This window comes from Orbicella franksi, chromosome 3 (assembly GCF_964199315.1).
Source record: "Orbicella franksi chromosome 3, jaOrbFran1.1, whole genome shotgun sequence".
In the NCBI taxonomy this organism is placed as follows: Eukaryota; Metazoa; Cnidaria; class Anthozoa; order Scleractinia; family Merulinidae; genus Orbicella; species Orbicella franksi.
This window is the reverse complement of record NC_138147.1, coordinates 10,041,504-10,068,943: the sequence shown is the minus strand read 5'-3', so window position 1 is coordinate 10,068,943 and position 27,440 is coordinate 10,041,504. Positions and strand designations below refer to the sequence as shown.

Sequence of the window (27,440 nt, the reverse complement as noted above, 5' to 3'; positions counted from 1 at the left end):
ATATTCGTCCCAGTTTAAACAAGGCGAAGAAATAAAAATGGAAGCGACCTCTTACCGCAAAGTGTAATACAGCGTTGATTTCACTGTGAGTGAAAACTGAGTTAATTCTTTGATGGTGCTTGCATCGACTGTTGGTAATCTGAAACATAATTGAACAACAAACGATTACTAAAGCTAGCAGCCTGAAAAAAAAAAAAACTGTTAATATTATCCTACACGTACTAGCTCATCTGTGCAAACATGTCATTCAAATTCTGAAATGTCGCTTAACTAACTCTAAGACCCGTAATCTTCTATGGATAACTGTCGGTGAATAAGGCAGAGAAAAGATTATATGCCTTCTTTATACACCTAATGTAACATCCTTTACAATTTTAATTCTCTTCGTTCAGCCAGGAACATAACACCGCTTTGTAAGACATCGAAAATAATTGATCCGCCTTAAATAAAGGAAAGTTAATATGTATTTTGCATATGTATGCGTTCAAATCTTTCAGAATAAGTTAGATGTTTACAACCAAACAAAACAGGATTATGTAGGTAACTGGATTTTAAATAGATAAGGAAAATAAATTTTAATAAACGATTTTAAGTAAATAATTTTAAAATAGATGGGCACCAAAGCAAAGTGCTACTACCTGAAGTTCTTTCGCGTCATGCAAGCCAAATATAACAGTATAAACATTACAGGCCATTGACAGAAACGCGAAGTGTCGAGTACAGCTTTCGAAATGTATATGTTCACATATAATTAATGTTCTTAAGCATACAGTAAGCAAAGATGCACCTTGCCTATCATTTTGTTGTGTTGGATTGTTTGTAACAGCAAGAGAAAATCTACGTAGATTTTGTGCTTTATAAGAAATTGCCTACTAGTTATTATTCTTATTTACCTCTGAGTAACAATTGCAGGTTGTTTCACTTTGGATGAAAAACTGAAGGGTAAAGCTGATGAATGAAAAAGACGAGGACCAGGTTAATCATTTTCCATAACTGTGCTCTATCTTCCTTTACGTTTGCCCCAGGGCCACTGTGTGTTGACCAGCTGAAATTTCGCACAAATTTATTGGATGCTTGGTAATAAATAGATTATTAAGCAGAGAAGTTATAAGCCAAACGGCAAAGTTCATATTGCTGTAAGTTGATTCGTTTGAATTTTCCTCAAATTATCACATAAATGTACCAGAAACAATTGAAATAATGCACTTGTTTTCACCAAACACACTTAACTAGACATTTAAGTGCAAAGAGCCAATGGCAGACCACAGGAGTAGAATTTTTGCTGCTTGCCGGAAAACAAAGGTGATGCTTAATAACTCCTGTTTTCAATATAATACGCCCACTGCCTAACTCATATTACTTTTTAATTATCACCTCATGAATTCATGTATTGGCTTTATAATTAAACATCCTGTTTTGAGAAAAAGAAGGGACTTAGATCTCTTCCTACCATGATGATCAATTAACAATCAGATCATGATCTAGAGATTTCCTAGAGGTGATACTTGAAAAGGCTAATGTTTAAAAATAGCAAGTCGTCTGAGTAGAATTCTAACAACATTTCCTCAGATAACGATTTCCTATAATTTCTCTACATCTTAAGTAGCATTGAACTCCAGGCTTTGGTGTGGATTTCCACTTGAGCGTGTAACGGAAAACACGGAAACATTTTGCCATGTTCAATTTTTTTGACAGATGCAAGCCTTTCACAAATTTGTCAGAGTTTAAGTGCGCAAAGTTATTAAAATTGACGCGCGAGAGATCACGCGAAATTAGCAGCTTCAGTAAAATGGCACGGGAAGTAAAATGCCACTTGAACTTGTAAGCACGTCTGCTAGAAAAGGTTCTTTCTAACCTGAATTTTAGCCGTTTTCTTTTTCTGATATGTTCACTCAATTTACCTTCGGATGCCGAAAGCAGTTAGGATTCAAAGGCTAGTTTTTAAGCGCACAAGCATAAGCATAAGCAAGTGAAAGCTCCAGAACATAAGCATAAGGATAAGGAAGCGGGGCTCTATTTTGGAAGCTTCTTGCAGCATTCACAAGGTTCTTTAATATATAGATTTAGCCAATCTAAAAGTGGAGCTCCTGATTGCAATAACTGACCATAAAGGAAAAAGAGAATTATTTTTCTTGGATCAGAAACTCAAATATGAGTCCCCCCAAAGAAACAACCTGGCTTGAGCCCGCGATCTAATTGGAAAACCGGTCAGTAACCAATAAGATTTCGGGAAAATGAAAGACAAAAGGCCATCGTGTAGCGAATTTTGCAACTATTATTGCCAGTTTTGTTGTTGTTGTTGTTGCTGTTTCTTTTTTTTTCAAAACAATTGACGAATTTCATTAATTACAGTTTCTGAATGACGATTATGAGCTCCATCAGGCTGAACTTTAAGAGAAGTTTCTAACTTTCGGTGGCTATTTTGACGAATATTTTGGCGATTTTTCTTCAGCATCTGTTTAAGATCCGTATAATACCGAGTCCAGCAAAACATAAGCAAACGAAAACCACACAACAACAAATTCAGAGCCATCTCAAGAAGGCAGATGTTTCCATGTTTCCGGTAGTTTCAAACGAAGCAATACAAGAGCTCAACTCTGTCGCTGTGAATAAACATAGCCAAAACACGCCCCGCTCCGCAAAACAGTGAATGAACGAACTTCCGAAGCTGGCTGATGCTAGTCCCGCCATCTTGAAAATATCTTGAAACGAATGGCGCCGCAAGAACTTGACAAGGTCCTGAGTATTGAGTTCTACGCCGAGGTCACAAAAAGAAACGGAGATGATAACGAGCTAGAATCCCTTCAAATCATGCAGAGTGCCATTGGACGGTATTTAAAGAGAAAAACTATCCACTGGGCATCGTGCACTCGAGGGAGTTTCACAACTCAAAGAAATCCATCACAGAATTACACTAGCTGCACCTTCAAATTCCTTCTCCAAAGACAACCAGAAGTCTCGGCCTCAACCACAGAAGAAAGGAAGGCCTTCCATCATTGATTCAGACGATGAGAATTGCAATTTTTGGCATGAAGTAGATTATTGTCGTTCTGACTTCAGAACTGCTTGTTCCTTGTTTATATGCTCGAATGAGTTTTGGTCACATGACATCGTTTTGCATACTAAATGAGATGTAAAGGCGTTTCCAGTTGCGCTATTTTTAACAAACCGGCTACTGGAACAATACACCAAAATCTAAAATTTAATTACCCTATTGTAGTTCATGTTGTATCAATAATAATAATAATAATAATAATAATAATAATAACAATAATAATAATAAAATCTAAAATTTAAGGCGATAAAATTGTGGGATTTCAAAATAGATCTATTAAAGTGGCAATTGAACTTCGTGTCGTGCAAATCACGCGTATGATTTCAGACCAAATCGCACTCCACTCAGTTCAATTACCATGATTAATAACATTTTTCGTTTGTCCCTTTAACTACGTTTAAATTTGTTAGTGTATGACCTACTTGTTAAATGTCTCGGGAAATCTTCGGCAATGTTCAGAAACTGTTCGGAAATGTTTGGAAAATGTTCGGAAACGTTCGTCTGGCCCTCGGAACAATTTTGGAAATCTTCGGAAGTCTTCGGAAAGTGGTCGGAAATCTCAGGAAAATCGTCAAAAACGTCGTCATTAGTATGTTTATATAATAAACAAAATAACACATGGTTGCTTGTAGATGTGAAATTTCTCTCTCGTGTTAAACTTGATATCTCGCTCTTTCGCTGCGCTCACTCGTGAGATATAGAGTTGAACACTCGAAGTAACCATGTATTATTCTCTATATACCGATTCAGTCCTAAACTCTCTTACATCAAAACTACACTCAGATAATCTATTGAGTGCATTTTTGAATCTAAATGAAAATGTAAATATTAATCAAGAGATAATCTGATACTAGCAAATTTCAATTTCCACCTCTTACGGAGACGTTTACAGGTCAACAAATAATCCTATTCTTATTTGGTGGCAGAAAAAAATTAAGATAGTCCATGTTTATTTTGTTGATGGATAACAAAAAAAGATAAGTATTGCATCATCACAAGGAATTATTTCTTAAGGGATGCATAAAAATCAGAGTGAGAAAATGTAACTACATTTTTTTAAAAAAAGAATAAAATTTAATGTTGATGATAATGTACAAAACGAAGACCAATCTTAACAAAGAAAAAAGAATTGTCGGAAATTTTCAATGTTTGACATTTTACATTGTTGGGTGGTGTCAACAATACAGGTGATAAAAGCCATGAAAATCTTGCTTACTTCCTCTTGTCATGACAGATCAGTCAATAGTGTACCAGCCTGTTTATTGAAAGGCCTCATATCCAAAACTATTAAGTTTCCTTTTAGGAAGAATCGTCATACTTGTTAAGGTGTTTTTCTTTTTCTTTTTCGTATTTTCCATTTTCTGTGAGTGCGTGTCATTGGCACAGAATAAATGAGAAGAACTTGTCAATTTGGCGGGGGGAGGGGGCGAATGAGTTGTAATCCCCTGGGGTTACAGACTAAATCCTGGCGTGCGTGATGACAGGTAAACCAATGTGGTAACGCCCAAATAGATTAGAGACGAAGGTAACTCTCAATTTTTATATTCAAAAGAGGTGTTCATCCACTTTTTTGGTCTGTTTGTTCAACATTCAAACTGAAGTATTAATATTAATATTAATATTAATATTGCAACTCTTACCCTGATGATTCTAAGATCACTGGGTAAAAATTTGTTTGTTTCTCGAATGGAGTTGACATATTCTGAGTATAACACGCACGTAAAATACTGTTGAAAATTAAAAGGGCAACAAGTACGAAACCAGAGTGCCTTTTGGATAAGTTCCTCATTGTTTTTTGAAAAGAAACTGAGTGGGGAAATCGCGAGATTTACTTACCTAAACTTATATTGGACTCATCTGGTCGTATCATGAATGTAAATTATGAAGATCTGAAGTTTAACTACCAGCTGCCTGCTGTTCTTGACCCCATGTACCATTTCCGCGATATAGTTTACCAGTGTGCTATTTTTTAATCTTTGTTAGTTAGATGTGAAAAAAGCATATGTAGCCTTGCTAACCTGAAGGAATCGGCAAACTAAATAGAAGACCTTTAATCTTGGATTGATAATCTCCAGTGAATGCGACGCTATAAATAAACTATCTTTTGTTCGTCTAATGGAAAATTTCTTAAAACAAATATGCGCGTAATGAAAGACCAAACAAACGAAGTGTAAAATCATTTGCATAAAATCTGAGGCGTTTCAATTTTATTTTTCCCAAGATTTGCCAAAGGTTAAATAGTCAAAATTCAACGAAATACTGTAAGTGCTATTTGGGTACTTTTGAAAAGTTTTCGAAATTTTTCAGATTTTTTGAATAAAACAATCAAAAAAATATATTTTGAATTTCGCTGTGCGCCAGCAGAATTGTGAAATTCTGCGTGGATGTATGTTGTTTAAATTAACATCAATAACAATTAGAGCTAGCAAACATGACACCAATTGAAAAAACCTGTTTATGTTTTTTTTTTTTCAGTTTGCTTTTTAAGGCAACACATTTGCCGCTAGCTGCTGTGCAATCCATGTGTAATTTCTTTGGTAATTTGCAGTCTATTATCGCTCGCATAGAATGAATGAGAATGTTCTTAAAATCACCAGTACATTTGCAGTTCAAGCTATAAAACTTTTAAAGATAAAGGGGTATGTATTAAAAAAAAAAAAAAAAAAACTCGATCTTAAAAATTCGCTGTGGACAGAAGCGAAATTGAATTCTCGATTTGTTCAAAGAACATTTCTTTCATCATTACACGTTGCATCCGAAAACAAAAGCACATAGAGCACGATAAATAAACTGCACGAGCTTCAAAAGCGGCATGCTGATGATGGTTTTCAAGTGCGCTTTCACAAACAGCTTACAACTTTTAAAAATATTACGAACAAGTGAAGCAAGCGTAAAGCACAAAAAATTGAAATGTGTTTCTAAACGTAGTCGGGTGTCTGGAATACAAATACATTTAAGAAGATGAGTTCACAGTTTGCCTAGCAATTTGGTTAATGCTAATAAAAGATAAATTATGGATGAAAAATGTGTCAGCTTGTGAAGAAGCTCTGCGCTTTTCTGGCAGGTGTCAAAATATGCTACAAGTACAGTGCCATTTCCTCGTTCACTCTTTTTACAAAAAGGATTCTGCTTAAAAGGTCTAAACTAGGAGACATTGTTGCTGAAAAGTTGTTTCTTGTCATGTTTCCAGGCTGGCTAAAGTAGCGGAAAGTAAACAAAATGTTTTGCCGCCCGGGTGGCTAAACAAGGAAACATTGTTTCAGAAAACAGTCACATCTGCGCACTAAAATAAATTGACTTCCGAAGAAGTCTGAGGTAATATTTTTTCATATTCTCGTCCCCATAAGATGCATGTGATCTCAGAATATTCCATTTACTTTTGTAATCGTCGCTAATGATAAAATATTTCTCTGATATCTGTGCATGGATTTGACAGTAAGCCGCTTCTTTTTTTGTCCCTGTTCATTTAGTCTTTTGAGCGAAATCCCACAAACAGGCTCTGTCCTCATATAAGGTAATGAGTAACTATACCTCCTCATCCTTTCAATTACATTCCTTCTTTCCTTTCCTTTTATAAGACCTGCTTGTGGCTCCTCTGCTTCGACTTCACCGTCAGCCATTGTTGTACGCTCGCCATTGTTGGGAAATATTTTTAATGAGCATAACTGGAAACGTAGTCAAAATTGTTTTCATGGTGGCTAAACTACGAAACACATGACACATAGGTTTCGGAAACAAAATTTGTGTCTGTGAAGCAAAAATGTTTCTGACCCGGAGGCAAAACCATTTTTTTGTTTCCGTAACATATGTCTCCCACGCCACTAAACTAGGTAACGTTTGCCTCCGCAAAAACATTTTTTAGTTTAGCCAGACCTTTAGAAATGCGTTGTTTATAAATTCTAGCAACCGGAGCTTAATGCCACAAAAATTTCCTTTCCTACTAACAGTTTAACATTTTCCATTTCTCTCTTCTTGTTCATAACTAACGAAACATCCATTCGAGACTTCAAAGTATGCATCCCAAAAGGCGCTTATCGATAATGAACGTAAAGCAGAAAACCGTTTGCAAATTACATTTATATTTGCCAGACTTTGCCAGTTTACATTCTGATACAAGGCTCAATACACTTTCTGTCGCCAGTAAAATCCCTTAAGCAAAATCGTATCGCAAAGTAGATGACAACTTGACCTTAATCATGTCACACCCCGGGTAACAGTTAAAAGCCTGCATTGTTCAGGATTATTGGTCCATAGCTTGAGAGCCGAAATGAAATGTGCCATCTCACGCGAAAACGTACACTAACGGCTGTCCATTAAACGGTCAAAACGAACGTATGGGAAACTTTATCACAAATCATTGGCAGGTTTGTTTTTATAAAACCCATCGGGAGCGTAAAATGATTCTTGGACGCAGAGGGGGCGGATATTTTAAAAACTGCCTTATAAAAGCAAAAAAACAACAACAACAACAATTGTTAGATGGCGTCAAAAAATTGTTTATTATATACATGAAAAAAAAAAAAAAAAACCCGCATGTAAGAACCTAACGGTTTAAGAACCTGTTGGCAGAAATTCACCATTTTAATACCCAAAAATGTAAGAACTTCTCTAGCCAAGCAAGATCAAGCAGGTTCTTATATGTACGTGGGTTGCACTTAAATTATGATAAACATTTGAACCTAGTAGTGTGACTTTGAGAGTGCAAATTTACATTACAAGAAAATACAAAATACAGTTGTGAATAAGTATTGTATATTCAAGGCGCAAACGGTTTGAAACCCAAGTTTGTTTATTTTTCTGGCGATCGTCTCATCACTGTTAACTATGGTCTCATATATCTCCTTCACAGAAATTAAGAACCTAATTTTGAACCCACCTAACCTAAATTGCCAATAACTACCCCAAAATACAAGAACCTGTTTCATTTAGGTGGTTACACATGGGTTTTTATTGCATCTCTTTTCAAGATAAAATGTTCAAAGTAGACCGAAAAGCTCTAACTGCTGCAATACCTTTTTCCAAGGAGATTGTTTTAGCTTTCTAAGTTAAGAACGAGGGAGCTCTACAGCCTAATTTCAACTCCTTACATTTTAATATTAATTAAAAAACAGCAGCAGTTACAACATTTGGAGGAAAAAACAATTTCAAAATACTCTATAACTTTACCATGTTTGCCGTCATAAATAATAAATGAATGAATGTATGAATGAATGACGCCTTTATCACGTTCCTTTAAAATCTGTTTCTAAATTTCCCCGAAGTGGTTTCAGTCTTCTTCAACAACTTGATCATTCACTTGGTGCCTTTGAGCGGTATATATAGTTTGGTACAACTCTTTAATTCGCATCTTCCGTGCAGACAGTAACCTGGCTTTTACCATTAGTCATAACGATCATAATAGAGATATTTCCCTTCCATTTCGATATGTCCCAAGTAAACAAAATGAAACGTGTATGATGACTTCTTTCCAAGTAAAGTTTTCCGCGCATTCCAAAACCTTCGTCTAATCGATCGACTTCACTTGCGGTTGACTTTTTAATATTTGCAGGTTTTGAAATTAATTTTGACTTTTTGTGACTTAGTGATTGGGCATTTAAATAATTAATGAAATCCTTCCAGTTGTAATGTTTCATTTCGCTACAAGACTTCTTTGCTCGGTTTCTCTTCGGAACAAGAAATATTCCATTGCAACATGCGTCGTAGCAGTTTTCAGATATTTCCGTTCAAGAAAGGAAGAAATATCCTCATGTGATATTAAGAGTAAATAAGTGTCAGCAAAAATCGAAGAAATCGTGGCCAGGGTCAAAAAAATCGATTTTGTTTAAACATTGTCAGTTTGTAGGCCCGGGAGACTAACTGAAGGCTATTAGGTTAGTTTTTGGAAATATTCAATATAAAGGCAGAAATTCCCAAAGAGCGGACTTTGTACCGGAAGCTTAGATTTCGCTTAGCGAGAACACAAAATTATATACTTTTAGGAGCGGAAGTTGTAATTTTGTGCAAGTTTCCCAGACTTTCGAGAAAGAATGAACAAGATTCCAGAAAAATGAAAACGTAACTCACGAAAGCTGTGTCCGAGGTGTCTTTTGTCAAATTATCAGAAGATTTGAGACACCACCGGTTTTTTTGGTCCGTGTTTTGGTACAGTGATATGTTTATTTAAAAATCGCTAGCCGTATAATGTGCGAATATTGTAACTATATCCACTCAGAACTAAGGCATACTAAATTGTTGTTGCTAGAGACAAAAATAAATTACGTGAAGATAAAAGAAGTCTAAAGAACTTACCAATTTGAACTTGTGGACAAATAAATCACAAAACCAGTGATAGATGAACTGAGAGGCCTTCAGAGCCAAGTGGGTCTGGATGTTTAGTTCGTACACCAAAAACTGACTTTTCGTGACTTGTTCGCGTTAATGCGCTTGCCGGTGGTAGGCGATGGCTGAGAGATACCTCCTCCACACACTTTCACCGCGATGAATAAAGCCTCGGTGCTTTGAACACTTAAAGTTTGTCTTAATTTCCTGACTTAATAGTTGAGTCAGTCAAAATAGGCGTTGAAGATATTTACTCACTTACTGCAGGGAGTGCTATCAATTTTTAATTTGTTTTCATACGGTTATGATCTTGAATTTGATTCTTAAACGAGGATATTTCACCCATTTGCTCAATTCCCACCAATTACATCAAAGAACACTTTGCTATTTCCTCTCTAAACAAAACATTAACATTTGACATCAATGGAAAGTGAAGATGACCCTAGGGAAGCACTTTTACAACCTGTCACAACTCTAAGTATCGTTTTATTGCTTATGGAAGTATCGAAAACATATTAAATTTTCATCTCATTCCGTTTATATGCAAGTGCGGAAAATTTCACGAAAAGAAATTAATCTTTTGAAATGAACATTAAAGCGCAATACCCGCGGTAGAATAATTATTGTATACTTTTGATACCTCTAAATTTATCGAAAAACACATATGAAAATAACGAAACCTGTTTATCCTTTCAATGCGTTTGAAGCTGAAGTTTAAGCCCACATATCAGTCATTTGCATAATGTGACTGAATGTATATTTAAATTATCTTCTTCATTACCCGTCACTAAATACGAAATGTGCTTACAGGCTTTCAGTTCAAACGATAAAAGATTGTTTTTTCCTTTTCTTTATTTTTCTAGAGTAGCACACTAAATTGCTTCTTTATCACATGTATCTGCTATAAGTAAGAAAACGGACTTAGTTAAAAAAAGACTTTCAGAGGAAAAAATAATACCATGTCTTTTAAGCTCTTGCAGAGCACTTAAGAACCCTTCGCTAAGGCATTGTTATTGAATATTAGGATGCAAATCTGCAGAAAACAATTAGGGACGTAGAAAACTAGTCAGTTTTAGGTCGTCTTGTATATTCGCCAGACGATTCCACTTTCTTCCAATCGAAAGCAAACAAGAAAACACACCATTTCTCTTTACAATAAAACGAAGCCACTATTTTTCAAAGTTTAAGGTGTCTCCTTATAGTTTTATGGTCGCATGCGCGCTGAGGACGACAGTTCAAGTAATCTGCGCGTGCTCGAAGGAAAACGTCGGTGTTTTTCGATATTTTATGACCTCAACATGAGCACAAAAACCAAAACTGACAGGGAATTCCGTCGAGGTTCCTTCGGTGAAATTCTGTAAAATTTGGCAGACCGGTAGTAAATATTTTACTGAAGTCGGAGCTCGTTTTTCAGGGAAATCTATAGGAAACGTTTTTTCACAGCGGCAAGACATAAATTGGCAAAAATCCTACTTTCTTCGTCTTTAAAATTCGTATCCCACAGGATGCGACGTGCAGTGAAGATTTTTGGAAGATTTCACCGAAGGAAATTCAAGAAAATCACAAGTAAAGCCATAAAAAATAAATAAATAAAAAAAAATAATAAAAAATAAAAAAAATCACTTTTGTTTGGGCAGTAATAATTCGACTAAAACCCAAACTTTTAACACTATTTAATCATTGCTTATTACATGTAATAAGTTTGAAAAGACTAGCTGTATAAAGGAATGTAAAAACAGCATTCAAAACATACACACTTGCGCGCGAAACGTCATAAATGATTACCCTATGGAGCCACCTAAAGCTCAGTACAATAACGGCCTTTACTTTTGTGATTCTTCGGAACGAAAGCGTCATAAGGATGTCTTGTCAAATGTTGGTTTGATTGCGTACAAGGTCACTAGTACTGTAAGTTGCACTTGAATCGATACAAGAGGATGTCAATCTTTTTTACATTTGCAATCGTTGCCGTCATCATCTTCACTAGTTCCGGGTTGCGGGTACACGGCGCGGAACGAGGGTAAACGGCGCGGGTCGCGAGTACACAGCGCGGAAGGCGAGTAAACGGCACGGGTCGTGGGTAAACAGCGCGGGTCGCGCGTAAATAGAAAACCATAAGCAAAAAAACCAGAAAGATAGGTTTTGAAAGGGCAATAAAGGATGATCTTTCTAAAACGCCTGTTCCTGTTTACTTTTCGGTCTTGGTTAGTTCCAGATTCGCAGCTTCTTCATCGACCGACATTCTGCCAAGCGGCTTTAACTCTAAGATTTCTTGATTTGGACGCAATTTTGAACATCGCACAAAACCGTTATTCAGTGTGTCCTCAAAATCGCCAAGCCTCCACAATTACCACCCACATTTCGTGCTGTTATAGTTTTTCCGCACAACCACCTTGCAAATGTAAATGTTCCCATTATGACATTAGACATGGAAATTCCCCGCCCGTTCGAATATAAGGACTGTTACTTAATGTCAAAACTTTCAAAGAGCTGACCTAAAATTGAGCACATTCCTTGCTGAACGCCATATTTCTTTATTCTAAGACCTGTAGCGAAGAAGAAACAGCCTCGACAAAGCTATCATGTAAATTAAAGCATGGATCGAACCGGCGATTTACGATCGTTAGTCTTGTTGCAACGATTTTGTTAAAATCCCCCATATCTGAGAAGCAACAAATCTAGTTTCATAAGGTATTTGCGAACGCAGCGAGTTGATTAAAATATACATCCAACTCACGCCAGTTTACATCTTGACATGCGACTCTTCCTTGAAAGAGAAACAGTAACTATCTCATTTACATGCCCATGGTCGTGAAATGCATATTTGCATAAGGTTTGTTTTGCGGTAAAGCTCTATTAAGTTTAGCCGCCAAAGACGTGACGGCCTTGAGTGGAGCAAACAATAGAAGGCAAATAGTACTATGTAGTTTATGTCCACTAACAAGACGATGTTGCCGACATATGCAGAAAACGAATTCTTCAAACAGTAACACATTCACGTAACAAGTCTATTTATGAAAGATATATGACGTCAATTGCTGCCAAGGGCCTATTTTTTGCCAAAAAAATCTTTTCCGATTGTTAAATGCAAGGGTAATAACCTCTGAGAGTCTCTCGCTTGGGAAACAAAATAGAATAAATCAGGTACAAAATTCACTTGTTTTTATTAAAGAAATGGAGAAAACAAAACTGTACACGTGAATTAGAATCCAGCTGTTAATCATTGTTCCACCGCAGGGATTTCCTTTGTCAGTTTTTAAGCACGAAAGGATGCCTAACAAAGGAAATGTCAAAAAGGAGGCACTACCAAATTCTCAGCAACATAAGTTAATTAAGTTAGGAGAAGAGATACTTGAAACTTGCCCTGAGTGATCTGTGCCTTTTGGCGTTGTTATTTTAACCTGTTCGTTCTGTGGGGATGCTTAGCTTAGTCTCTGTTTCTATGGTAAAAAAGTGATTAGTACTTATTTCTCTACACAATACCAATGCAAAATCATCTACACAGTTGACAAGAATTGAGTAAATAATCAACAACGGAAAAATCTGATTATTAAGTCCTCTGAAAATGTATAGAGAGGAGTGAGGAAAATCTGTCTTGACGCTGACAATACGAAAGCAAATTCATTGAATCGTGGACATCATACGCTGAGCTACCTTTCCACTTCGTTCTTAATTTAACGATCTACTGTCCTTTGGCAAGATTAACAGATGCTTGACAACTTAAGGTACTTCATCTTCGACGTTTCAGTGAATGACCTTCACAAATTACATTTTGTACCTTTGTTAATACCGAAAAGTGCTCCATCTCAAGACTCAACAACGTATCTTGCAGGCAATTTAAAGAGAGAGTACTATAAACCATGCCTCTCTCAATATCTAACCACAACTGGTCAATCTCAACACCGCCTTGACCAACAGTCCACGAATTTCAAGAATTTCTGTGTCAGAAATCCTCAAGTATCTGACCATGTATCCAGTCTCAAGACTTGCCTTACAAAGGTGTCGGCGAATTTACACAATTTCCATTTCGAGGCCTCTGCAGATATGTTCAAACAACTTCCCTCACGATGGTGTTTACCAGTTTAAAGAACTTCTCTTCCAGAACTTCCTATATAAAGACTTTTTTGCACAAACTTGTCTGCCAGTTTAGAAAACCTCTGTTCAGCTGTTTCAGTGAAAATCTATCTCGGTAAAGTGGTCTATCTTAAGACTTGCTTCACAAACGTGTCTGCCAGTTTAAAGAACTTCTGTTAAGCTGCTTCAGTGATAACCTATTCCGATTAAGTGGTCTATCTTAAGACTGTCTTCCTTGCTTGTTTAAAGATCCTTCTGTTCAGCTGCTTCAGTGAAAATACATTCCGGTAAAGTTGTCTATCTTAAGCCTTGCTTGCTTGGTAGTTTAAACAACTTCTGTTCAGCTGCTTCAGCGAAAACTTATTCCGATAAAATGGTCTATCTTAAGCCTTGCCTCACAAACGTGTCTGCCAGTTAAAATAACTTCTGTGCAGCTGTTTCAGTGAAAACCTATCCCGGTAAAGTTTCCTATTTTAAGACTTGCTTCACAGACGCGTTTCTGCCAGTCTAAAGAACTTCTGCTCAGCTGCGCCAGATATTAAGACTTGCTTCACAAACGCGTCAGTCAGTTAAAAAACTTCTGTTCAGCTGCGCCAGATCTTAAGACTCGCTTCACAAACGTGTCAGTCAGTTTAAAGAGCTTCTGTTCAGCTGCGCCAGTTCTTAAGACTTACTTCACAAACGTGCCTGTCAGTTTAAAGAACTTCTGTTCAGCTGCGCCAGTTCTTAAGACTTGCTTCACAAACGTGTCAGTCAGTTTAAAGAACTTCTGTTCAGCTGAGCCAGATCTTAAGACTTGCTTCACAAACGTGTGTGTCAGTTTAAAGAACTTCTGTGCAGCTGCGCCAGATCTTAATAATTGCTTCACAAACGTGTCTGTCAGTTTAAAGAACTTCTGTTCAGCTGCACCAGATCTTAAGACTTGCTTCACAAACGTGTGCGTCAGTTTAACGAACTTCTGTTCAGCTGCTTTGGTGAAAACCTATCCCGGTAAAGTGGTCTATCTTAAGACTTGCTTGACAAACGTGTCTGCCAGTTTAAAGAACTTCTGTTCTGGTGCCTCTGTGAATGCCAGTGCCTTGGTTGGTGTTCGTCTTGCAGTACTGCTCGGACTCGTCTGTCTTGATCCTGCTGGGGAAGGAGGGAGACCACGACGAACAAAATGACGGAACAGACCGCCAAGAAAGTTTCCCTTGAAATGAAAAAACCACGCATCAACGTCAAAAAAACTATCAGAGCTGGGTTGTTCAAAGTCTGATAAAGTAAACCCAGGATTAACGAGAATTATGATTTCAGTTTTGTCACTTTTCGCTGAGGTTTTCTGTTTATATCTTTGGTCTTTCTGTTTTGAGTCTGAATAATCTCAAACAAGTAACTTAAGGAGTACACAGGACAATACTGGTAAATACTTGTCAGATAAATACCACATAGTTTGCTTACTTCCAATACTTACCAGTTCACTACCAAGTTCTCTCTTGAGAAACTGCTTGACCCGCGGGTCCAGCCCGGGATCCCGCAAATATCGACAAGCTTGAGACAAGGCAACAATGAGTGCATTCTCCATCGTGAACATCAGAAGAGATCTACAAACACGCATACACATGACAAAAGGTTATTCACTGAAAGACAATGTTAAGTTCACTTGAGATCGAATAAAACATCTTGCTGGTCAGCAGTGGTTATATAAACTCTGACAAACTATGGAATTTTGTAAAGATGTGGCGAAGAGAAGTGTACATGAACAACCCACGTGGATTGGAGCGGAATCTACAGGCCGTCGCATCACAACGAGCGCATGGCTCGCGAAATTAAAATCTGAACGTGTCTTCGAGGCGCTATGTCAAGTAGCTTTTAAACGCCGATTGAATTCACGTAAAATTACAAACAGCCGCAACCTAAGTAACATAGACAGGAAAAGATCAGTTATAAAAGAAAAGTTGAAGAGTCAAAGGATGTCGTAAATAGGGGGCCGTGAGACCCCGGGAACGAACAATAACAGCCTTCCCAAGATTCAACACAATCACAGGGAAAGCACCCTTCAACGAGTTCCCGAGGACTGCAAAAACACCTCCTCCAAATTTGCGAAACGTCTCACCTTGGTAATGATTCTGATAATGTCCTAACTGGTGACTTCACGGGTGACTTCAGGTCAGGCTTTGGAGAAAGTCACAAGTCAAAAGGACAGAAGGAAGAAAAAAGACAAAATAATGATACTTGCAAGCATTACAGTGGAATAGAAGAACACAAGTTTATGTATGGCGGTTAAAGCAAGGCTAAGATTCAGACGAAAAGTTTACAATCAGAGTGTAAGTGTAAGCGCCTTTAAAGAAGTTATAGATTTTTAGATTATCGCGTAGTCTTTCACTAAAACTTTGTTAAACAGCTGTTTTGCAAAACGGCATTTTCATTGTTACATTAATCTTAAGATAGCACGTTTCTGGGAAAAAAAAAAAAAAGAAGCTTGTGGTGAAGCTGATATGCGAGCAAGCAAGCAAGCAAACATCGCAAAAAGTAACCAAAACTCACAGGGCCAAGATTTGAGAGCGCCATGTTGAGGCAAGCCAAAAGAGTGCCAAACGATAAAGGTTCCTCGTTGTCCACAGTCGGAGAACTGAACCCAAGAGAGAGCAAGGGAGGAAACTCTTCCAGGTCCATACCCTGTAGAAAGGTCGAAATCATGAATATTGTCACGACGAAACCACACAAATACAGTCTCCCTGTCGATGCTTATGTCGCTTTATTTCATAATCTAAGAGTCAGTATCTAAGTTGTTACCTGATCAATGAGAATTCCACAAATGTCTGGCGTTAACTGTCGTAACATCGCCAAGGAGTTGCACAGAATCTTCAACAACCTAATAAGTTCAAGTTCAAGTTCAAGTTTATTATTGTACACTATTTACAGAAAACAACTTAACATAAGATGGTTTACAATGAGACATAAAAAATTTACAAATAGAGATTAACTAGAAGAAACAATATTTAGTTGTGTACAGTGACCAAAGTAGCCAATGAGCTTTCGAGTTGGTCACTGTCATGCAGGTATAAGTTGGCGATGGCCGCATGTCAAGTATAATTTAAATTAATATTTACATATATTGTACAGCATTATCTTATATAGGTAACAGTTAAAGTACGGTCAGTTTTGAGTGGCAAAAATAAAGGAAAGACATTGGCGTGACATCTCTCCACATTTATGGTTCGGTTTGGGCAAATGTGACTAGAGGAAGCTGTATGGCCTTACGTAGGTAAAAAAATGTAGGATGAGACGAGATGAGATGAGACGAGACGAGACGAGACGAGACGAGACGAGACGAGACGAGACGAGACGAGACGAGACGAGACGAGACGAGACGAGACGAGACGAGACGAGACGAGACGAGACGAGACGAGACGAGACGAGACGAGACGAGAGATGAGATGAGATGATGTTCTCTTGTCTATCATTGATTGCTTTCTTTTGAGTTTCCTTAACAGTACTGGTACTTACTCCCCCGACTGGAAAAATTGAACCGTTGATGCATTTACTTACTGTGACTGGGTTTGGGAGACTAACGGGCTGTTCCTGAACGAGTCATCATCAGCGTATGAGTACGTTCTGAGCATTTCCCTCGAAAACGAGCCGCTTAATGAACGTTGCACGGGTGAGGACTGGGTCTTGTCCTGGACGGAGGAGTTACCAGATCCTTTCGACAACTAGAGATGAGGTCAAAATAAAACAAAATGGCAAAAACAGACCAAGTAAAACTACGATCACCATCACAGGAAATGTACTGCTTCTTATAAATAAACGTTACGGTCAAAAACCATCTGTGTATATAAAAAACATTTTCGGTTATAAGCCTCCACACAAGATTTAAGCCCTAGATCAGGAGTATTAAGTAGGCTACTTAATACTCCTGGTCGCTTCATACTGTTGAAACCGGAGATAAGCGTCGGCCTGATGGGGCACTTGGCTCATATGCAGACTTTACCTTACCTTTTTACTGTATTTTTTTCCACACAATTTACTTTTATTGAAACATCTCACAACGAGAACTTATTTCTGTCACACACTGACTTTTGTACAGTGATTCAAATGTCTTGAACCCAACTATCCTTGTACTGACTCACTTACATCTTATAATTATAATTATAACACACCATGAAAGTTAACACTATCATTCTTTTGTCAACCTCATTCGCCTCCTGTACATAACTACAAAATGGCTTATTGCATGTAGGAAAACGATTAAGGAAAAATAAGTAATACAGTACGGTGTTGGCCTGGAACTAGCTTGGAACTGAGGCTAATTCTGTAGTCCTTTAAAATGCCATTAATCTCTTTTAATGATATTCCCCCCGCATGAGCCTCAGTTGCACGCTAGTTCCAGTCCAATACCGAGATTACGAATATGGTCCATTTGTGCGCTTACATCGAGCAAATGAGCCAGCAATCTTGGATGGGTCAGCAGTGCCACACAACTTTGACACAGAACACCAGTCCGTGCCTGAAAGAGGAATAAGGAAGGAACATTTCAACGCTTGAAAAATACAACGACTTCTCGATGCTGCTGTTGTTGCTACATTATGAGATTCGACAGGTGACTTTGTATAAACTTCCAGGGTTATCTCCAATAAGCTAACTCTCAATGCATGGGAAAGTGCACCACCACAGACACCACATTTTAATTTACTGATCTAATTGCTCCAAGTGTAAAGAAAAAAAAAACATGAAATAAGAGTTACCAGCAGAAGAATCAACACATCTGGCAGTGTGAACCTCCATTCCTGAAAGAAATGCGCGAGTTCCAACAAGAACGCACTGACTTCCTCAGCTCCAGTTAACACGTCTGATGACTGCGACCGCCTCACACCGTCCATGCCCTGAAAGAAACACACCGCATGATACAAATACTCATTCAAAACAAAACGTGACACACGGTAACTTCAAATTGCTGTTATCTAATGTTAGAGCGGTTTTCGTTTGGGTTTCGTAACACGAAAACCAGACCAGTTACTCACCAATTAGACTACTCAGCCAACCTCAAACCGTAGTAAAACCAAAACCAAAACCAAAGTAATTGCCTAATTTCTTTCGACACTCAAATGAAAACCGCTCTACACGCTCTAATTTGTCCGCAAAAATTGCTTTAACTCGGCCACAAGTTGAAATGACTACAAATTCTCAAGTGATGTCTTACACTTGTGACGGAATGAAGGGCGATTGGGTTGGGTGTTCTAACCGCTTCCATTTATCACACACAATACACATGTAGCTCATTCGTTAGAGCGCCCAATCGGTATCTGGGAGGTTATGGGTTCGAATCCTGTCGGAGACTCAGATTTTTTCTTTGTCTCATGCTCGTGGCAACATATCATGTTTATGATCTATTCACCGAGCTGCAAATTTACCAACTTTCATTTATCGCATAACACAAAAAGCCAACAAGTACCAACCCTGCTTCTTCCATAAGACCTCACTTAATAGAATCACTGTATCTTTACTGACCTCTGCGAGCCTTTCCCTGTGCACACCAGCAAAGTCCAATGCTTCTTTGAGAAAACTATGTCTGAGCGTGCGCAGCATGGACGCCATCACAGCAAGGCACAGCTGCCATACTCTGTTCCAGTTTCCTCGTTTCAGTGGGTCTGAGGGGGTGGAGTTATCCTGGGACTGGGATCCAGACTTGGACTGGACAGCCTTTGAGATCAACAGCAAGTTTGGGTTGATGTGTTACTACAGTCGAAGCTCTCGTAAGCGACCACCTCGGAAGCTCGAAAAAGTGGTCATAACTAGAGCTGGTCGCTTACAAAAATGAGCTCTCGTAAGCGACCGCATCGTCAAACAATAGAGGTTGGTCGCTTACGACAGCTTCGGGAACTCATCAATAATTCATAAAGAATAAGCATGTATTATATCTGATATAGACACGGCTAAACTTTACGTTCAATTTTTTAACTGGTCAAGAACTATAAGCGCAGTGTGCAGATTCATTAAAGCGTTGATTTATATGTAAAACACTCCGAGTGGTCGCTTACAAGAGCGCAAAAACAAAGGAAAAGTCCAGTTGGGTAATCCCAAAAGTAGCCGTGGTTGCTAACGGGAGCGGTCACTTATGAGAGCTTTTCATTACAAAGTTTAAAAGTCACAGTTCAAAACGAGTTTTCACAAGGGTGATCGTAACTAGAGCTGGTCGCTTAGGAGAGTTAATTGGGCATAGCAGGTTAGCTCAATTCCCAAACGATAACACTATGAGCAACATGTCTCCTCCCCAGGCTTACGCAAGGAGCGTGTATCACGTACTAAAACCTAGGGTCTTGTAAGTAGCGTTTGGCAGTTGAATGATTACCTGCTGCGTTTCTATTGAAAAGGAAGGTGACGCCATTCCCAAACACAACGGCTGAGATAAACTGTTCATAGCCAAGGCTTCAGCGCTCTAAGACAAAAAGAAAAAGTTATACATGTATACAAAAAAATATAAAACAAGAGATCAAAAAAAGCTTATCTAGAGCTTCTAGTCTAAAAGATTAAAAATACTATCCTACAAATACTTAACGACTAAAATGTACGACGCATCAAAAAAAAAAACACAAAAAAAAAAAACACAAAATATTGTAACTGGACACTTCTCCAGCTCCTATCAAGGGTGCGACTTGCACCGTTCACAGGGTTCTTTGTGATTTGCCAAACAAAACAATTGGTAAACAACGCAAAAAATGCCCCTAGCCCTTAAAAACAAAAGAGGTGCAGATTAACAAGAACGAATGAAAATAGAGGTTTTAAAAGAGGTGCAGGCCAACTGCTATCAAGGCAACTTAGATAATAATTGAAAATCTAGAATATTATGACGTATCTACCACAAATACTCCAAAGTTATCACCAGCAAGTGTTTTTTCAACGATTAAAAATGAAGTCAAATTAAACATCGTCTATTTCTTAGTGCGCTTTGTAATTTACAATTTGGAACAAGCCCCTGCCTCCACCCTACGCTCCATAGTATGTTGCCTTGATGTGAGGCTAAATTCTCATAACTTACACACTAGAAATGTATACAAGTCAGTAGGGAGAGTTCAGTGTGCTCATACCATTGGTATTCGTGACAGCGACAGGAACAAGTGAAGAATGGCTTCTGTGAATCCTACTTTCTCTTGAGTCTGAGGTAGGTAGGCAAAGCAAACGTTTATTAAAAGCTTCCAACAAACTTCACACGGTGTAACTTATTTCCAGACCCTGAATTAATAAAATGCATGTAGTCAGCTCGATGGAGTTTGGATCTAGAGATCTGGGCTCGAGTCCTGGCCGGGGTCAGTGTTCGAGTCCAGGCCCTAACGCTAGACACTTGACTCTCGCAGTGCCTCTCCCCACCAGGTGTATAAACTATTAAGACATGACAGAATCTGTGGTGTACCAGCAATGAGCGACCATCCAATCTGCACGGAGCAGAAAAACCCCTGGTCTTCACGCAACGGAAAGCTAGAATGACCAACGGCACTTTGCCCGAGAGCATATTTCAGCTTTACTGAACGGATTGAAAAGGTTACACGTTACTGACCCTGATACAGACGTCCAATGCTTGGACCAGCGAAGCAAACAGCGTATGTTCTCTTAATACAGGAAGCCACTGGCCAGGATTGGCGAGCAGAATGTTCAGAATTTCATCAATGATAAACACAGACAGCTCTAGAACCTGCAAATATAGCATGGTGATTACGATATAGGATTCTACTGACATAACATACTGATGAATCCTTCAAAGAGGGAAATTCTGTGCGCGGATGAACATTGTCAGAATTCTTTTCAGTAAACATATACTCTTAGAGTTAGGCCTCAACTCAGTAACGTAGCTTTCGCAATTGCATTACTTTTTAAGTAAATATCTTTCCATTGAAGTACTAACAATACAATAATTATGGTAAACTTCCTCCCTTAACCACAATAAACTATTCAACAAAATATTGCTTTTACATTAATTATAATAAAGTACTTATTAAATTACTTACATAATATTTCTTACAATAAGTTACAATAAAAAAAACACTCGCTTACTTTTTTGCACAAATTACAGCACTACTCTACAGCATTTCACATTAAGATGAAAATCGTAATCTGTTTACATACAAAGAAAAGATACAGTTACAAATACATTAACATATGTTGCCTACCCTGTCCTGCTGTTTCTCCTCATTACTGAACCTTCCTCGCAAGTATTCCAGTGGCTCACAAGCCAGCGGTAACAGAACCATGGCATAACTGCCTTTTAATTTATCTAAAATAATAAAATAATAAAAGCAATCACTTTAAAGCGGTAAACGGATCATGCCATGAAAAATGGAGAAGCTCAGAAATCGCTTTAAAAGAAATTTATGCCTTACCTGAAAGGTGTTCCGTTCGGGCATGCTGAAGTAAGACTGAGATGGAAGAGAACATGGCCACACGGATATGAACGAACAGCTGTGTGTCATTCTTGTGCGCTGTTTCCATGACATCCACCAGGCACTGGAAAACTGTATTCACGTCTTGAAGGCAGCTGCAAAGTAAGAAACATTTTTGTAATCAGCAAGGAAGATAGTTGATATCTGGGTTATTGACCAAGCGTGAGGTCAAGATGGCTCGATATTGGCCAAGTTCTTTTTTTGCGTGTTTATAGACCGAGACGGAGTCGAGGTCCATAAACTCTCAAAAAACGAACGAGGCCAATATTCAGCCATCTTGACCGAACAAGCTTCGTCAATAAAGGATTTATTATATGGCTTTCGGGGAAATTTTTCTTGCGGGACACGGCCGGTAGTCTTGAGCGGGCAAGATAGCTCCATCTTGCCCGCTCGGGTAGCCAATCACAGCGCAGGATTTGATTCATATTGCCCGCTCACGGAGCTAGCCATATAATAAGGCTGGTTACTGGCCAAGTCCTTTTTGTGTCGAGGTCCTTAAACACGTAAAAAAAAAGAACGAGGCCAATATCAGGCCATATCGCCCGCTCGGGTAGCCAATAACAGTGCCGTATTTGATTTATCTTGCCCGCTTACGAAGTTAGCCATATAATGATAGTTATAGATCAGGGGATCCAAAATGGAGGAAACCGCCCCCACCTCCCTAAACACCACCCTACTGAGATGAAGTGTTGTATGATAATTCAAATGTGGCAGTGTTCACAACACACCTCTTCCATCTCTCGAGTAACATCAAGAACACACTGCACAGTTCACCAGACGCATTAATACTGTCTACTGACGCACTTCTTGAGACCTGCAAAGAAGTGATGAGCCAAGTTAAGAATAAGCACTAATGCAACCACTATACTTCTTATTTTCGTGAGGGGTTAGTTTTCATTCATTTTGAAATTTCCTTGTTAAGGCGACGAAAATTTAACCCCACCAAAAGTTTTTCTTAGACAAAAACGAAACCATTAGAGTATTCTAAGCCGTATCTATGTCACTGTTGCCATAAATATTCTTCACTTAATCACGGTCGAATAATCAGTACAGATAAAACAAAAAAAAACTTGTCAAATACTGTTTCACATGATATACCATTAAACGTTTGATGGACTTTTGATACCTCTGACAATATTCCGATGTGTTCCGTCCGGTTGGGCTCATAATCAAAATCCATGACGTTTGAGGAGGAAGTTAAAATGGTTAATGGTTGACTCCATGTAAACTGGGACATACGTGGTTATAAACGACTGATGAGTCAATACCTGAGACTTCAATCCTTGTAGAATGTCATCCAATATTAGCCGTCTCCGTGCAGTATCATTTAGACCAAATATCTCAGTCTGCAATAAATAACGAGCATGTTAGCTGGGTACAGAACAGTCCAAATATGCAGACCATCTGTGGCACACAAGCAGCAAACAGGATGAGTAAAAAAATATATAGATCTAGTTAAACCACAATAAACAATGGAATATACTCTGGAGCACCTAGTGATTCAGAAAACGTAATAACCGAGGGCTAGAAAAAAAAGGAATGAATATAATGAATCTAGAGCTTCAGTTTTCGAGTGATGGGGACTTTTTAAGGCTCCTAACATAAATATCAGCCTTGGTTTTTCTCACTAGCATGGTTAATCCCACAAATCTGCTGTTAATCACACCTGACATGAGGAGCAAACAATCAAGAAGGTTCTCCAAGCTTTGAGCAATTTGAGCTTCTCTTCCTCAAAGCTTTCTAGCTGATCATGCTCTGACTCACTCGAAGTTGGAGATTGTTCTGAAGACTTGAGGAACTGCAAGAAATTTGAATAAAAAAGAAACATACATTTTATTACGTTTAGTTGATATATTTGTTTCCTTCATTTAAAGTGGCATGTCTGTGAACTAGCTAGGTGTAGCTAAGCGCATTGACCACTATAAACAACAACATTTGAACATTCGAACACGTAACAAAACATAAAGAAAATAAACAAAGGTTTGCGAATTCGTTAATGAAACAGGATATGAGAATGCAGCAAGGACGAGACAACAAACCGAACGTAATTGTGTAAATTGCATATTAAATAAAACGTTCTGTAGCTCAGAAGCCATGAATAAACAAAGAGACGGGAAAAAGGGCGCACAAAATACACACATATGTTAAGAAACACAGCTGAAATATAGCAATCGGTTTGTCCCTACCTGACCCCAGTATTGATATCTTTGTTTCGAACAGAAAGCTTTCATGGACGTCTTCAGACTGTCGTCAACTTGACCTCTGGTGAATGTAGATGCAATTATTGTTACTAACTGTTGTTACTAATGACCGACTTTGTTTCTAAGTACTGAAGACATCTGAAACCAACACTAAGGCTCCGTGCACGCTACGCCCGGAGGAATTTTGAAAACGGAAGTTTCACACTGAAAAGGAATCAAACGTTTTCCGTCCGCAACTAAGCTGGAGGAATCTGGAAACGCAACAATCACGGGTCATTTGTGTTTGAGGAAAACGCAGGTAGGGGAATACCATGATTATCGTAACGTTACCGTGTCAGTACAAAAAAGTTCATTTTCAAAATGTTTTCCGTCCGCACTAATACGCAAAGCCGGCGTTTACAAATTCCGCCGGTTTGAAGAGCGTTTTCGAAAAGTTCCGTTTTGCGTGGCGGATTACTGTGGAGGAGAGACTTCGCCGTAGAAGTAAATCTCCGTTTTCAAGTTACCTCCGGCTTATTGTGGACAGGGCTACAGGAGCGTTAAATACTTCCAGGTACTTAAACAACTCTTGCACTGGAACCGCAAGAGTAATCAGGGATTTTCTCTTCTTGTCCTAATTCCTAAAATATAAATAGCTACAAGATCTGTCATAATCGTTGAAACAAGTACATTTATCACAACGGATGTACAGTAAGATGGATTTATAAGCCGATAACAGGCGACGAGCAGAAAATGCTAAGATTACCTTGCAACATAGTAAGCCTCTAACGCAATAATCTGCAGAGCATAACAGCAGATTTCCATGTAATATCTGTAATCCTGCGAGAGAGAAAAAAGCCTTTGGTATCAGGTATTCACTAAAAATGAATGTTTCCTATATCTTGCTGACCCATAAAAAGTACTCGGATGCCTCGTCCACACTACGCTAGAGATATTTGAAAACGCATCTTTAGTTCTACGGTTAGGCCTATCGTTCACACTAATCCGTCACGAAAACGGAGCTTTTCAGAAAACGCTCTTCAAACTGGAGGAATTTAAAAACGCCGGCTTCTCGTTTTCGTGTGGACAGAAAACATTTTGAAAACGGAGCTTTTCGAAAACGAAGACATCGCGAGAATCATGTGATTTTACTGCTCAAGTTTTCTCCAAACGCAAATACAAAATGGCCGGTGATTGTGGCGTTTTTAGATTTCTCCGGCGTAGTGTGGACGGAAAACAATTGGGAAAACGCGGTTTTCAAATTTCTCTGGCGTGGTGTGTACAGGAGCTGAGAAGTGGTGGTGGTGTTGGGAGCAGTCTCTTCTATGTTGAGACGAGAGTCGTTGAGACGAGAGAGACGATTTTCACTTGCACTGTTTTAATGAAGAGATCAAGCCCCTGAAAAATGGGCAACTACTGCCGTAGCCGCCTGAAGGAATCTGTAGCAAACATTTTGATCACAATACGCACGCCGAGTCTTTGATGGCAAATTTCAAAAACTCGCTGCAGGAAAATTGCTACTGGCCCCAGAAAAGTCGTTGTTGTCATGATCAGATGCCAATTTGCAGTTCACTCTTTAGTTATAGATGCACACAAGCCATCTTGAGGGTCACCTTCGATCATTGTTACCACAACGGACATATCGCCATGCAAAGCAAGTTAAACATGGCTGATAGAAAAAGAAAAAGGACTATCAATTGTGTTATAGCTAAAAGAATTTTAATCAATACAGTGCTTGTCTTTTTTTCTGCAGATAAATATCAAGATAAATAATACTTACTTCATCAACATCCGATTGTATTCCAGTCATCAGTGGATGAGTTAAATTTTCCCAGAATTTTGGGCTAACAGGAAAAAAAAACATGCTGGCTTTCAGTACGTATTCGCGAATACTAACTTTTCTCGCTCAAATCTTTATGTCTGACTTAGTAGCGCTAAACAAAATAATGACCTTCCAGAGGGATGTTGACATAACAATTGCTACTTGTAAATCTAACCTTGAAGAAGACAAAACCCTTACAAAAATCTGCGAGAGTATAATTATACCAAATAAAGTTTAAAGAAACAGTTTACACTTCTAATCACAAACCTACAAAGCCGAGAAGACAAAAGTGAAATGTATCCCCTCTGGGGACCCGATGGGAGACATATCTACCCACCAGAGATATAACAGGGATATTTTCTTTAGGCTGAATGCCATGACCACTCTACAATAAGCTACAGCAATGATAGGTGGTATTGGTAAAGTTCAGCCACATGAAGTAAGTAGTGAAATTATTTTTGACAAATTCAATTCTCCTCTGCGAAAATTATGAACTAAGTAAAAGCTAGCTGCTCGGTAAGGTCTATAAAAGTCCTTTTTTCATGATTTATATTTTTGTTCTACTTCGAAAATGCAATGCCCTTAACGCTACAGCACTGCTATTTCAGACATAGTTAATTCAGAGGAATGGCTGTGGAGCCGGGGACAAAGCTCAAAGGAGCAACTAAAGATATCACGAGTTACGGTGAAAAGTCCACGAACATGCACAATCTTTGGTTTTGCGCTCATACACTATTCATGAATAACGTAACCAAAACGTTTCTACTGCCTAGTTCTTCGGTCAGAAATAAAAAGCTATTGTGTTCTGAAAGCGATAAAGGCCAAAAGAGTGAACAAAACATATTAACAAAGAGCTTCGTCGGGCCTCATAACCAATACCCTCTATTAAATTTACACAATTCAATTTATCGTTCTGAACAATTAAAATCATTACTTTATTGCTATTAAAGCTAAAGCCTGACAAAACTATCAATAACCTGTTACTGAAGAACTAGTATAATAAAGTCCATCACTAGTAAATTCATTTTGTAGTTAATATTTTCACGTATAATTACCTCTTTCGTATTGCTGTGAGCGCGGCATCTCTTCTGTCATGCCACAAAGAGTGAAGTAACAAGAATGCTGCAGATACCAGTTGAGGAGGAATATAGTGACCTGACTACAGACAGAAGGAGGTGTTAATCAAGTTGAAAATGTGTACAGAATAACAGTGTTGCCCATCTGGACTGAAATACTTATTGTCTTATGGTCTGATGACAATATTTATTGTAATGGCCTGTCTATAGACAAGTGATGAATGCTCGATTCACTTCAATTTATTTACACTTATTACCCCAGTTTCAAAATCGGGGAATATCACTAGGATATCCCCCAGTTTTAGTTGGGGCATATTCAGTCACGGAACGGGTTTTGACCAATCGCGCGCGAGCGAAAATATTTGATGGATTATAAAGTGCAATACAGTGGAACCCCGATTTTTCGAACTTCCAAGGGAAACGAAAATTGGTTCGAAAAAATCGGAGAGTTCGAGAAATCGGGGGTAAAATTACAGTGTTCGACTGAGGAGAGGGACAACT

At 38.4% G+C, this 27,440-nt stretch overlaps 1 protein-coding gene and 1 long non-coding RNA gene across 4 annotated transcripts in view; both read right to left on the bottom strand.

The window, feature by feature from the left end:
- Positions 1 to 732: 732 nt before the first annotated feature.
- LOC145481196 (uncharacterized) lies at positions 733 to 7,882 on the bottom strand. The gene is made up of 2 exons (XR_014048596.1): positions 6,587 to 7,882; positions 733 to 948 (listed from the first exon to the last, which is right to left on the bottom strand). It is a non-coding gene; the product is annotated as an uncharacterized LOC145481196 (long non-coding RNA).
- Positions 7,883 to 12,518: 4,636 nt separating this feature from the next.
- Positions 12,519 to 27,440, bottom strand: part of LOC145481140 (nucleoporin NUP188-like) — a 39,588-nt gene continuing 24,666 nt past the window's right edge. For all 3 annotated transcript variants that reach the window (XM_081459538.1, XM_081459537.1, XM_081459540.1), the window contains 21 exons: positions 26,919 to 27,022; positions 25,822 to 25,885; positions 24,808 to 24,881; positions 24,048 to 24,123; positions 23,528 to 23,659; positions 23,130 to 23,207; positions 22,590 to 22,675; positions 21,802 to 21,956; positions 21,592 to 21,695; positions 20,982 to 21,116; positions 20,515 to 20,583; positions 19,779 to 19,865; positions 18,938 to 19,129; positions 18,175 to 18,312; positions 17,862 to 17,936; positions 16,979 to 17,142; positions 16,223 to 16,301; positions 15,974 to 16,105; positions 15,543 to 15,601; positions 14,901 to 15,030; positions 12,519 to 14,639 (listed from right to left, as the gene is read on the bottom strand). In XM_081459538.1, the coding sequence (XP_081315664.1) occupies positions 14,448 to 14,639; positions 14,901 to 15,030; positions 15,543 to 15,601; positions 15,974 to 16,105; positions 16,223 to 16,301; positions 16,979 to 17,142; positions 17,862 to 17,936; positions 18,175 to 18,312; positions 18,938 to 19,129; positions 19,779 to 19,865; positions 20,515 to 20,583; positions 20,982 to 21,116; positions 21,592 to 21,695; positions 21,802 to 21,956; positions 22,590 to 22,675; positions 23,130 to 23,207; positions 23,528 to 23,659; positions 24,048 to 24,123; positions 24,808 to 24,881; positions 25,822 to 25,885; positions 26,919 to 27,022 (2,325 nt within the window). In that variant the 3' untranslated portion in view covers positions 12,519 to 14,447. The remainder of the gene's footprint in view (positions 14,640 to 14,900; positions 15,031 to 15,542; positions 15,602 to 15,973; positions 16,106 to 16,222; positions 16,302 to 16,978; positions 17,143 to 17,861; positions 17,937 to 18,174; positions 18,313 to 18,937; positions 19,130 to 19,778; positions 19,866 to 20,514; positions 20,584 to 20,981; positions 21,117 to 21,591; positions 21,696 to 21,801; positions 21,957 to 22,589; positions 22,676 to 23,129; positions 23,208 to 23,527; positions 23,660 to 24,047; positions 24,124 to 24,807; positions 24,882 to 25,821; positions 25,886 to 26,918; positions 27,023 to 27,440) is intronic.